This window comes from Dermacentor andersoni, chromosome 1, assembly GCF_023375885.2.
Source record: "Dermacentor andersoni chromosome 1, qqDerAnde1_hic_scaffold, whole genome shotgun sequence".
NCBI classification, from domain to species: Eukaryota; Metazoa; Arthropoda; class Arachnida; order Ixodida; family Ixodidae; genus Dermacentor; species Dermacentor andersoni.
In genome coordinates, this window is record NC_092814.1 from 53,815,868 (window position 1) to 53,828,731 (window position 12,864).

Consider the following 12,864-nt stretch of genomic DNA (forward strand, 5'->3'; position numbering starts at 1 on the left):
ATGCATGTGCTCGTTTATTTTGACCATGTGACCACACTGCACTTCTGTATAGTGATGATCTGGTTTTCGTGGTTTTCTTGGTTTCTTTGTATAAACAAACTTTGCACTCATGTAACTGTTGACTTCATTTTGTTAAGTGAGGCCATTCACTCAAAACTCAAAGTTCAATCTTATAAGCGGCTGCAGAGTTCACGATGCAGATATCTGCACACTTTGTGTAGCATCAGATAATGCTTTTAAAGGGTCTTTACTGGCATACCTGGCTATACACCTTCTTTCTTTCCTTTCTTTTCATACAAATGTGCCTTTGCTAATATAGCTTTTCCCTCAAATAACAAACTAAATCATCATGCACAGATTGTAACTGTTTTACACACTACAGACCTGTCTGCATGATGCATTTGATCAAATTTTGTAGCACTCCTGTAGACATTTGAGGTTGCTGCAAATCTATTTCTCTAGCACTGAGGGAGGAGAGTGGCTCCTGCTAAAATGATATAAGGTGTACACAGCAAGCAGTGACAGATGACGCTTGAGAGGAACAAATGACACAGTATAGCAATAACTATAAAGCAGCTACACTGTGCAAATGTTCAGAACCAACCATGTCTTTTTCATATGACAACTGAACAAATGTAACACAGAGCAAGAAAACTTCACCAAAAATGTAGTCAACATCTTGAAAATGGGGGGTTGGCAGTCTGTGCATGATACCATTGATAAAATTGTTGCAGGAGCACTGCAGTAGTATACACTTGCACTTGAAGAATAAAGCACACACTTGGTATAGAATCTACAATACAGTTTCATAAGAATTGTTAACCTCTTGCATGATAACAGCAAAAAGAAAGATACAGCAAAATATAGCTATTTCATGCAGAACTATTCTGACCAGTTGAACTAGATTAATTGCCCATACCAAGCTTATACATAGTGTTTGGATACTTAAAAGGAAGAGGTCCGGATGTGTTTGGTGTTTGGTTCTTGCAAACTTTCAGGGGTGCCTACAAAAATAAGGCTTGCTAGTTATTCAATTGTTATATGTGTCATCTGTCCATTATCTGTTCTTTTAGCACTCACTAATGTTCTCATATTTAGCATTTTTGGTGCCGGCTTTGCAGGCCTTTCCATCAAGATGCGAGAAAACTCCTCTCTGGAGTGTTGCGTCAGTATAAAGCACGTTGTCACTGTCTCTTGGGCTCACAACAGTCTTGATTGCAGTGTGGCAACACCCTGGGAGCTCTTGGTTAGAGAGGTCTACAAGCATAGGAATAACTACATAATAAATTTTTTAATCATGCTGCACCAGGGAGCTCTTGTTGCAGAGGTCTATAAGCATAGAAATAACTGGATAACAAATTATTTAATTCTGCTGCACTTTATGCTGGCATTAGATAATATTTTAAGCCAGTGTGTGATATCACATTTGGTATGGTCAGCAGAATGTAGAAAATGTTCAATCACTGTACAGTTTTGCAGTGCAAGCGAATAGAATGTGTCAGCACTAACTGAGCAGCAATGTGAAAAGTGACAGATTGATGTTTCTAATTATTGCAGTGTTGTGTATGAATAATGCCACAGCCACCAAGTGCGCCATATGGTAGGATAACCAAGCTATTACTTTGCAACAATACTGATGATGACAAGTGGCGATAGGTTGATAATTCATATACACCAGATAACTACTTATAGCAGTCCTACCTGGGATTCTGCTATCAGATGTGTGCATTGAGGTTCTCATCAAACTTTACAGGTTTTGCATAGGAATATGAGTTGTAGTCTCTATAATTTGAGACGTTAGGAAAACAGCGGTTATACTTGATCTGAATGAAGCAGGGGCAACAGCCATTTCTCATTAATATAATGAGGGCAGTGACACAATACCCTTCCATATTAGCAGGTTTGTCTTTTATGATTGCTCTTCAATTGTCACTCAATGAAATGGCTTGCACCAGAGCACAGGACATGTGCACTGTCCTGTGCAGACAACAAAATATGCTGTTTAGCATTCTCCCATGAAATGCACTTTGAGTTCCTTGGCCATATTGAAAACAAAGAGCAAATAACTGTTAGGGCAAGCAACAAGTGCCACCGTTGTGCAGTAGTTGCCACTCTGATATTGGGCACATACACATCACTCAGGCGTGTATAAATTTGGGATTTTTCAACTTTCGCTCACTGTTTCAAGAGTCCTGATCCATCTTGGTGACACAGGAGCTAGTGTATTAAGCTTATGTCTACACGCTAATTGTCTCTGAACTTATATGTATGTATATGCAAAATGGCTTAAATTATGCAGTTGCATTGACCACCGTGCACTTAAAAATTTGTGAATTAAGATTTTTTTAAAGCAAGAAATCACCATGTTCATCCAACTTTTCCATTTGTCCATGGCTCATAAGCTTTCTTTCTTTTTTTTTTTTAAATCTGGAAAACTTTTGAGCCATGGGCGGCATTAGTAAAGAACGGACAGACTGCGTTTGGTTGTTCATGGCTGTAGTCTTTTCGCCTGCCTCATTTCCTTCTTTTCCATCACAATGTTCCCATGACTCTGCTCTACTTAGCAACTGAAATGCCACCTTATTTTTTTTCCTAACAAATGTGTAGTCACCCAGTTATAGCAGATACTTTCACTTGTGGAATGATGTGTCACAACAATTCTACCATAAAAAAACCTGCAATGTCCATTGTTCTTCAGAGGCAAATTTATCTAAAATGACATAGTACAAATAATTCAACAAATCATGACAATATTGCATAAAGTTTGTGTCCCGGTTGCTTTGTCCTTTGCTGAGAAGTAGCATTAAGGTACACTGTGGACAACATAAGGGCATGTTCTCAATTAAGCTCTGTGTTTCACATGTTTCAGTATGTACGTGTTATCTGTAACCAGTGAAAGCAATGCACCCTGCATGCAGACAATGCATTCCTTAAAAACAAAGTGCATTCAGGAGCACGCACATCATGTAAACTTGTCTAAGACATTAGGCAAGTTTAGCTGCTCATGTTTGTGAAATTATGCCTGCCTGTCTGAAAAAACAAATGCAGAGGTCACCCAAACAATGAACCACTCTGCACGATAATGGCTGTGGGTTAGATCTATCAGGGCAATGAATCTCAATGAAGCACTAATACAAACCATGCCTTGGTGCTGAAAGCAAGCAAGGAATGATGACACATGCCTTTGCAAAATAACCTTAAGCTTAACAAAAGTCAATGTATAAGCTACCTTCGTACTAAACAATTTTAACCTTTTATCAACACAAATTTTAAACACTCCGTATGATGCAGCTACATCAGCATTGAAAGACTCTAGAAGAAGCATTATGCAACTATCAGGTTAATTACATGTTATGTGCTTCTGTTCTGTGTTTGCTTTGCTGTATTGGTGCTTGCCCAAAAGCTTTCTGAACAAACAGGTACACAGGGTGCACTGGTGTTAAATGCTACAGGATAGCAACTGACAACACTGCACCAGAATAGATGAGCAGCTTTCAGTGGTTTCTTTACTTATGATGGATGCCTACAATGTGTCTTGCTCTGCCTTTATGGGACATATTAAACAAGCATATATTATGCATCTGCAGGTTTCGAGTGAACTTTATCAAGTCTCGTATAATTGCCTCCCAATACAAAAATTTACCTTTGGGGAGCTTTTTACATGCTAAAAACATTTTGCAGGGCAGACAGATAATGTGAAAGCATACTGAACAGTCAGATGACTCTAACCTTGAGAAATCCACTCACATCAGACAGCTGGCTGAGTACCTTTAAAAGCTACCAGCACGACATGCAGACTACTTTTGGGGGAATTCCTATTTTATGATAGCATCATTATGCCCTATTCGAAATGGGCTAGCAGCAATGTCCTATCAGGCATATCTCTCAGTGAGCATCACTGAATAGCAACATTACTGACAAGTTAACTTGTCAAAAGCAGCATGGAGGTCAATTTCTTTTGACTAGTTGACTTATCACAGTAAGGAGACATCATGAAAAGAGGTTGATCTCACGAACATGTGAAAAGAAGATATGGATTGCTTAACTGCTGTGGACTGTTGCATTTATAGTTTACCTTACACTCAACATGGTGACTTTTTCAGAAAAATAATTGCATGCCATTCAGCAAAGTACCCCTAGATATATCGTTCAGAACAATGGAGCTGGATCAGCTGATTTCAGGCAATTCAAACTCACTGCTCTTATCTTACATTGCACAGAACAGTGCAGTGAACAGCAGTATCGCTGCAGTTTCTATAGTTTTTTGTGCCTTTCAAACAATTCAGCCCAGCAGTGCCAAAGATATACAAGCTCCTAAGGCAATTGCCCTACATTAATGAAGCACAACACAGAATGAAATTAGTCATGCACACCAAACTAGGATCCCACAGGCTTACCTCTGTAACTAAGAAGCATCTAGATGTTTGATATTCAAGCAGAGCAGAACGATTTGCAATGTGTTCTATGTAAAGCAAACATATCATGGCTTTACTCAAATACCTATGTTGTTTACACTCTGTCTTACTGCTGCAGCTGTGGAAACAGCACCTTTTTAATTAAATTAGTTAGAGTACATAATCTAACAAACAAAAAGGAGATATGAGATGGACACAATCTTAACTTGAACATATGAATACTCATATAGCAATTTTAAATAAAAATAATAAGGTGGCAAACATTCAGCAAAGCTCTCTATTACAGCGTATGTGGTCAGTACAAGCTCTTGCTTTGCTGTTAATCAAGTGATCATGTGCACTAAGTGATGCAGGCCAATAACAGGCATATCTCAAGGTCAGAAATTGTCAAGTTGGTTTCCATCTCAAGAATGAGGGAAGGTAGGCAGTTGTGGAATATGACTGCACTATATCTGCGTTTTTCAATATTTATGTACAGGCATGCTTGCAGTGAGGTGGGGACAAAACTCATTCGCAGTGCCCCCTCTTGACTTCTTGACTATCCACAAAACAAGCAATACTAATTTTGTAGCCTATATGGAGATGTGTTCTTTACCCTCTTTCTGGATAATCATTGTGCACGTCTACTATTATATGCCTTAAAAATTGAAGGAATTACCAAATATTTCAAAGTAGTGTCATTTAACATTATAAAATGTTTAAAGAATATGTGGCTATACAATATAGCTGACAGAAAGTAATTAAGCAGTACTAAGACCCTCAGAATTAAAATTTCCAGACTTGGACCTTTCTGCAGCTGCTCCCCCCCCCCCCCCCCCCTAAGACTACCAAGGTGGAGTAAAAAGGAGACAGTGTAGTTAGTCAGTCAACCATCCTGCAGCTACACAGTCCATGACCTTTATAATTCGACAGGCTTCATTGAGCCTTAGCTGCCAAGGCTTTATTTATTTATTATTATTATTTTTCCTGGCTTGTCAAGGCCTTTCACACAGCAATAGCGACCTGACAATGTGAGTGGCAACACATAATGTTTAACGCATGCCTAATGGCTTCGTTACAGCTCATAATGGAGCTTGTAGCTGTCACACTATATATAAGCATTGCAACCATACCAGCAATAAATTGTCTTAGAACTAGAAGAAAAGGCACAAGCTACTAAGTCATTAGCAAGTCAATAGCAACAATCCATTGCTCAAATGACGTGGGGCCTGGCAACCAACAAAGTGAGGTTCATTACAGCAAGCTAGCTAAGAAATAGAAGAGCATAAAAACATCTGAAGTATGGCACTGTTCCTTGGGATTGTGTAATCATTAAAGGAATGCAGTAGTGCCACTCACTCCATGAAGTATTAAACATATGGTCTAATGCAAGCATAAGGTTTTATGGCCCTTTGGTGTCGTCTATCTACAAAGGCAACTAAAAATTTGAGCATTGATAACCACTCTTGCGACGAACACACGGTTCTTCATCTATACATACATCTAATCTAACAAATTGTGCAAAACGGCTGCTATGGCTAGGACAGTTCAACAAGCACATAGTAATTGCCATTTTCAAGCACTGTTCAGCAGATGTTGATCATTTGGCTTTGTTGATAGAAGCTTGAAGAAAATCCAAGATCTTCTGGCTATGACTAGTGTTGATGGTGCATGTGGAAACACCTTGCAGTGGTGAAATATTTAAATACTATCAGTACAAAAAAACCTATTGTTGTACCATACATATTGTCCCCAAAATGTAAAGCAAGGTATCCAAGGGCAATGTTGGATGCCAGAGACATCACCACCTAAGGCAAAGGATTGAATGAACTCCAAGTATGTTTCAAATATTTCAGCACACCTGTACAAAGCATGTACTTCAGAAAAGGATTAGAAAATGGTGACTGTAAATTATAGTGGTGATTTCCGCTTCCAAGTTGCCAAAGTAAAAAAACAGATGAGGGCAGCTATTTTCTTTTCTCTTCAGTCACCTGTGAACAACATGACACGCACGTTCGTGCCATAGGACCAGAAATGAAAATAAATAAATAAAAGGAAACAATTGTGCAACCCCATCATGCCTGAAGAAAGTGTCTTGGAATGCATTCAGAAGAATGCTGTCCTACTGTTGGGAGCCCACGGCATGTGGCAGTGGCCAGAATTTCAAATGCGGCACAGTATCATCTAAAAAAAGATTTAATGCAAAGTGATTGCAAGGTCACTAACATATGACAACATTTCTGCGGTCCTCTTATTTGCACATAACCCTGAGCCAGTATATAAAACAGCTTCAACTGGTCAACATAACCCAAGTAAAGCCGCTAATGTAAAGCACGATTGATTCTAGAAAACAAAAAAGGCTCATTTCGGGTGAGCTCACGCGTGTACACAGGGCTTGACACAAGTGTGTGTAGTAAACTGACCGTGCACTGTACAAAAAACAGCCAAAGTGTCATCTGCTGGCACTGCCTGACTAGTATGTCACAAACAATTGCTTCGAAACTTGTTGAAGGTAAAAAAAAGTGCAACTTTAAAACTCCTGCACTCGGTTCACACAATTGTTGCAAAGTGTGGAAGCGGACGGCAAAAAGTACCCCACGCTTGGCGCTCCACTTTTCGCGCACTTCTAAAGCAAGTGCATCTTTGCACTTGTCCTAAAAAAGTCAACACCTCATAAAAAAAGTAACGAAAAACGTCCAAAAGTGAAACGAGCAGAGGCTAAAATTTTGATCACATGGAGTAGCATATAAAAGACACGTCGATGCAGAAGAGAAAACAGCTGGAACCATGCTAGCTTGACGGAGCCACCGGGCTGCTCTAAGAAGTGGCCCGGCAACAACGAACTGCTCGCCTAACAGTAACACACTGGCGTCCGCCGCCTGAGATCAACGGGGAGAGGCAAACGACACACTCAGCAGCGCTGACTACAGGCTCGAATCCCCCACTGACGCCCTGGGGCAACCCAAGCCAACCAAGTTTGGCACAACAACCCTGTCTGTGAGCTTGCTACGGCTGCCTGACTAGAAAGGGCGAGATATGTCGATAAATATATATACGTGTCGACCGTCTACGGGCGTCTGATTGTCCCTAGGGGAACTCAAGCAGAGGCTATATCACACGCGCCTAGCACCAGCGGAAGGGCACAGCCCGCGGCCGGTCGGCGCCCTCCTTGACCAGAGGCTTGTGGAACTCGCGACCCGGCCGCGAGTGGATGGTGGCCCAGCAGTGCTCGCAGTAGTACTGCAGGCAGGTCACGTTGGCGCAGAAGAAAGGCGCGAACTTGCCGCCGCACCGGGCGCCCTGGCACTCGTCACACATCTGGTCATCGAGCACGTACGGCTTGACCTCGACCTGTGCGCCGCACGAGCACCGTGTCAGTGCATGCATGTGTGGTGTACGTGCGGCGGCAACTTACCCGCTTCTCGATGTCCCCGTGCTGCAGCTGCACGAAGCGCGCGCTGATAGCAGCAATGTAGCTCTGCTGGTTGGAGAAGGCCACGCGGCCAGCACCCTTAGGGTACTTGAGCTCGGGGTCGGTGTCAATGCCCGCGTAGCAGACACCGCCGTACAGCCGGTCCATGATCATGGCCAGCTCGACGGCCTTCAGCGGCCGCGGCACGCCGCCCACGAAGACCGTCTTGCGCGGGTCCAACGGCAGCGACGCGTCCAGCACGAAATCAGCGTCGCCGAGCCGCCAGGGCCGGATCTGTACCGGCTTGTCCTTGATGGTGGGGCTGCTCACGCACAGGTACAGCTTGTCCTCCTCCTGGATGCACGCGTCCATCAGCGCCTGCACCGAGCACTCGTCTTGGAAGAGCAGGAACGCGTAGCCCTTGGGCGGAAAGTATGACTTGCTCTCCGCCTTGTGGGGCCAGTCCACTACCAGAGGGCCGAACCGCCGGAAGCTGGCGGTGATCTCTTCCTCGTCGATGTCCGGCGGCAGCCCGCCCACGAACACCTTGCGCGAGTAGCGCTCGGCCGCGGGCTCGCCGCCCTTGGGCGAGCAGCGCTGCTCCTCGAGCACCAGGTCGCCATCCAGGAAGAAAGGCGACTTGGCGCCGGCCAAGAGCCAGGGCCCGCCGCCGCCACCGCCGCCACCACCACCGCCACCCGCGCGCCCTTTCCTCCGCGAAAAGCCGCCACGTCCTGCGTAGTGCACGCGCGCGCTCGGGTTCGGGTCGCGCGCTTGGCCGTCCGGCTTACCTCCGCGCGCCTGAAGCCGAGCCTCGTCGGGCCTGAACTCGGCGGCGGCGCCCGGGTATGCGGCCGCCGAGCCGAGCGTCGATGCAGCACCGAGGCCACCCCACGGCTTGCAGTAGTGGGCAGCTGCTTCAGGCGGATCCTGGCGCACCATGTCGAGCAGTTGCTGCTCGAGCGGGAACCGCAGCGTGTCCAGCGGGCCCTGGGCGACCTGGGGGGCCGCGTGCGCCACCGCTCAGGCAACGATCGGGCGCTTCCGCGGAGCGCCGCCATGTTGGCGCATGCGCGCCCTGCGAGGTGGGCAGCACCCCCGAACAGGAGTAGCATCCCTCGGGGGCCGCTCACCTGGAAGCCGTCCTCGTCCGGCTTGGGCAGCGAAGTGCTCCGACGAAACTTGGGGCTCTCTTTGCCGGCCGGCGAGAGCGGCCCAAGGCTGGGAACCGAGCGCTTCTGGGTCAAACCGCTCCACGGTGGGCTCGACCAGCTCGGCTGCTGCGGGCTGCTCCAGCTGGAGTAGGCCTTGAACAGGGGGGGCCCCTGAGGCGGCGGGCCCCTAGTCGGCGCAGCGAAATTGTGCGCACCCGTGATGGCCCGCCGCTGGGGGTGGCCTGCGCCCAGCATCGGGCTCGGGAAGCTGGGAAAAGCCAGCGTGCCGTTAACAGTCGGGATGCCCTGGATAAAGGCTTCGTCCGTCGCCACAGCTGACCAAAAGTTGGCTCCCGAGGTGGCGATCACCTCTGACGAGAAGCCCATTTGCAGCGGAGAAGGCACTACGTCCGGGCTCTCAGTCTTCTCGGGCAGCGAATTTGCTGCCGGGTCTTCCCCTTTGCCCTTGCGCGACGAATACTCTTCCAGGGCTTGTTCTCCGTTGGATGTAGTCTCGACACTTGCAGTCGACAGCTGGGATGAGGCTTGTTTGCCGGCGGTCTTCTCAAGCAGCAGGTCGTCTTGCATCGTGTGGCCAATTTGATCGGGAGTAAAGAATAGGGCGCTGTTACCTGGATTGGGCTGGAACTCGACTGGAGACAAGGCCCTCACATTGGCGGATACACTGAAAGTATAATCCCCCATAAGGCTGTTCAAAAACACCGTGTTTTTACAGCCAGTGCAGGCCAAGTCTCCTCGACCGTCGACACCGCAGACGCACTGCAGCAGAAAACGCCGTCTGCGTTCCGTTTCTGCTACTACTGCGACATCTGTTGCCAATGGAGTTTCCGACTCACTGTTTAATCAAAATAATACACAACACAAGAAAACAATTCTGTATTAATATAGCAAGCGCATTGAAATTCCAACTTAATCATTTAATCAAATCATTGTCTTGTTTTCATCACATGAAAAACATCGTCTGCTAGGTCGACTGTTGGCGCATTCGGATGCAGACATATATGGAATCGCACGTTGGCAAGCCAACATTGTTGTCGACCTTTTACGCCATCAAAAACAAGGTTAACTTTGCGACTTACCTTTTATCTATGGCGACAGTTTCGTCAAGAAGCTGCCGTGCTGTCCTTCCAAACAGAACGTTTCACTATCAAGATGGCGGCTCACAATTCGGTTATTAATTTGTGTTCATTACTCATACTTTGCCGCCGTATATATAGCCGCCAAGATTACTGTTTACTACACTAAAGGTAGTTTTACTCCATAAGATGAGGGTCCACCAAGGTACGTTCGACTTTTCAGGTTTATGCTAGAATAGTGAGGTGTGAGATTGTGATTTTGCAGTGCAAAGGAAAAGACACCCCCCAGCAGCAGCGTTCGTCTGCTACAGCTGGCACTGCAACGCGAAACTGCCCCGCAGCAAAACACAAAAGATCAATATACTGCGTTGTCAAAATAAAATCCCACAAAAATAATGAAAAACAACTTTAAACATTATTATAAAAACGCCGAAAATTGATGAGTTTAGTCTAGTTTACTTATGTTATAAGAAAGTGTCGTACTTCCTGCTTGTGCCCGCTGTCCCTGACTCAGATGCTGTAACGCAGCGGCGCATCGTCAAGGCCAGCTAGGCAGATTAGAGGTACGCGTTGTGGCGTTGTTCTGATGTCGTTAAGCGTGGCTCATAGCAAAGTGGACATCTGCGAGATCGTTGTTGCAGAAATTTTCAATTGGACATTGTTAACATCTTTCTGTTGCGTGCCCAAGGCAGTTCTTCGCGCACAAGGCGAGTGACAGTCTTTAGGCTACGAGTAGCAACACTCGCTGGGAACGTGACCCACTTGGAAGGTTCCAGGTGGCTATGTAGGTGCCATCCGCTAACATGAGCACTGCAAGTACCGATGGCCCCTGCGAACGGTGAGTGTGGCGCCGCAAGCGCAGTGGGTCGAGCTGATGCCCCTCTTTGCCCCGCAGGCGCTACTGTTGGGTGTGTTTCGCATCGGAAGACGAAGAGCGCGACGCAGCTTGGGTGCAGCCGTGTAAATGCCGCGGAACTACGAAATGGGTGCACCAGGCCTGCCTGCAGCGCTGGATCGACGAGAAGCAGGGGGGTAACAGTGCGGCAAAAGTGGCGTGCCCGCAGTGCAGCAGCGAATACGTGGTGGTGCTGCCCAGTCTTGGTGAGGACGCGCGATCGCGCGCGCCCGACATAATCTTTCAGGCCGCCGCGTTGTCTCGCAGGGGGCCCCGTGTACCTGCTGGACTTGGTGGATCGGAGCGTGTACCGCGCGTGCCCGTTTGTGGCGGCGGGACTGCTCATGGGATCGGTGTACTGGACGGCCGTCACGTACGGCGCCGTGACAGTGATGCAGGTGCTGGGCCATAAGCAAGGCCTTAGTGTCATGGAGCAAGCCGACCCGCTTTTCCTGCTTGTCGGCCTGCCAAGCATCCCCGTAGTACTGGTGCTGGCGCGCATGGTGCGCTGGGAGGACTACCTGCTGCGACTGTGGTGGCGGCGATCAGCGCCGCTGGCCAAGCGGCTGCTGCTTGTTGTGCCGCCGCAGGATCCGTTGTCGGCCACGAGGCTGCTGTGCGGCGCCTTGCTGCTGCCCACCGTTGCGAGCCTGGTTGGCCGTCTCTTCTTCGGCCGGCTGGCGCCGTCGCAGCGTAGCCTGCTGGGCGGCTTGGCCTTTGTCGCCCTCAAGGGTGCCGCAAAGATTTACCTCAAGCGGCACCAGTATCTACGCCAGTGCCGCCGCCGTGTGCTTAACTACGAGCAGCAACAGACGCCGCCACCATAGGTCTGCGCGAAAACATGGATGCAGGGATTCATAGCTTTGTGTATTTTAAAGATGCAGCCACTTGGGTAGCGGTCGGCTTGCTTCTCATTTTTGACACCATCGACCATCGAGGAAACCTTCATTTGTGCCCTGCCAAAGGGCATTCACTGGCATATTTCAGTCGACTTGGTGTTTTTTTGGGGATGGTAACCGTTGTGCATACATGACAAGAACAGCCACTTCTGTGTGCTACAAAAATAGCAAGAAAGTTGCGCTCTGGTTAAGCAGGACTCAGAATCAAGATTTTTTATAGAACCAAGAGAAACAAAAGCCATGGAATGGTTCCGATAACATGAATTTAACCTGTGGATGTTTCAAATAAAATACGAAATATGCACTTTGGTTGTCATATATAAATGTGACTACAATTCATTATGGTTTAACAGGCAGTTTCAATGCATATACAATTGAAATGTAAGCAAAGTCACTTTGCACATGACATAATGCATCTAATGTTAAGAGTGTTCTATATTCTGATCAAAAGGTTGCAGTTTGCTGATGTGCACTGGCTGCTGTGATAATCGGTTACTGCATTACACACTTTGAGCTGTGTGGATTGTGCCTTAAGTAACTGTCAGCTGCATCTTGTGGCGCTGTTAACACTATTGTTCATTTAGCAGGAAGGAGTGTGGTTTGCTATAGCCTCCAAATCTTAGTGATTTTGTTGCAGTGTCATATTTTTCACAATGAGAAAGGTGACATGCTGTTGTGCACCTTATGCTCGTAAGTAAGCATGATTTTTACCGTTTTAAAGCTGTAACTTGAAAATTGCATCAGGTAGGAGTGAAATTTTATTGTTAATGTTTCATATATTACAGGAGCTGCACTTAAAATTTTGTGGAAACTTCCATTATCAGGCATTTGATCATGGCAATTTTAGTGGTGGACTTTACTTGGTGAGCTGGTTACAGACAGATTTGTAGCCAGCACACCTCACCGAGAAGTCGTACATGACTTTGCGATAACAGGCATGTGAAACCAATGCCATTTTGGAGCCCTGTTTTCTTTTTTCAGTTGTACATATGCGTTTGTGAAGAGGTGTGGCT

The 12,864-nt window shown here is 46.6% G+C and overlaps 2 protein-coding genes across 3 annotated transcripts; one reads left to right on the forward strand and one right to left on the reverse strand.

The window, feature by feature from the left end:
- Positions 1–6,572: 6,572 nt before the first annotated feature.
- On the reverse strand, positions 6,573–10,440 carry orb2 (cytoplasmic polyadenylation element-binding protein orb2). Of its 2 annotated transcripts, XM_050193403.3 has the most exons (4): positions 8,940–10,440; positions 8,598–8,805; positions 7,810–8,540; positions 6,573–7,745 (listed from the first exon to the last, which is right to left on the reverse strand). In XM_050193403.3, the coding sequence occupies exons 1-4, from the start codon at positions 9,663–9,665 to the stop codon at positions 7,518–7,520; spliced, it is 1,893 nt and encodes a 630-aa protein (XP_050049360.1). In that variant the 5' UTR covers positions 9,666–10,440; the 3' UTR covers positions 6,573–7,517. The 2 variants fall into 2 exon arrangements, with proteins under 2 accessions (XP_050049360.1, XP_050049359.1); XM_050193402.3 differs by having other exon boundaries at positions 7,810–8,805.
- Positions 10,441–10,592: 152 nt separating this feature from the next.
- On the forward strand, positions 10,593–12,155 carry LOC126545529 (E3 ubiquitin-protein ligase MARCHF5). Its single transcript, XM_050193442.3, has 3 exons — positions 10,593–10,895; positions 10,953–11,158; positions 11,220–12,155. The coding sequence occupies exons 1-3, from the start codon at positions 10,861–10,863 to the stop codon at positions 11,777–11,779; spliced, it is 801 nt and encodes a 266-aa protein (XP_050049399.1). The 5' UTR covers positions 10,593–10,860; the 3' UTR covers positions 11,780–12,155.
- The last annotated feature ends 709 nt before the right edge of the window (positions 12,156–12,864 follow it).

What these genes read in the sequence shown, in the direction of transcription:
- orb2 (XM_050193402.3), bottom strand. Translation starts at nt 9,665, where the DNA reads ATGGGGGATTATACTTTCAGTGTATCCGCCAATGTGAGGGCCTTGTCT. An exon ending in CGGACGAGGACGGCTTCCAG is followed by an intron (nt 8,806 to 8,939) that starts GTGAGCGGCCCC and finishes GCGGCCCCCCAG; the next exon opens with GTCGCCCAGGGCCCGCTGGA. An exon ending in ACGGGGACATCGAGAAGCGG is followed by an intron (nt 7,746 to 7,809) that starts GTAAGTTGCCGC and finishes TGCGGCGCACAG; the next exon opens with GTCGAGGTCAAGCCGTACGT.
- LOC126545529 (XM_050193442.3), top strand. Translation starts at nt 10,861, where the DNA reads ATGAGCACTGCAAGTACCGATGGCCCCTGCGAACG. An exon ending in ACCGATGGCCCCTGCGAACG is followed by an intron (nt 10,896 to 10,952) that starts GTGAGTGTGGCG and finishes TTTGCCCCGCAG; the next exon opens with GCGCTACTGTTGGGTGTGTT. An exon ending in GGTGGTGCTGCCCAGTCTTG is followed by an intron (nt 11,159 to 11,219) that starts GTGAGGACGCGC and finishes GTTGTCTCGCAG; the next exon opens with GGGGCCCCGTGTACCTGCTG.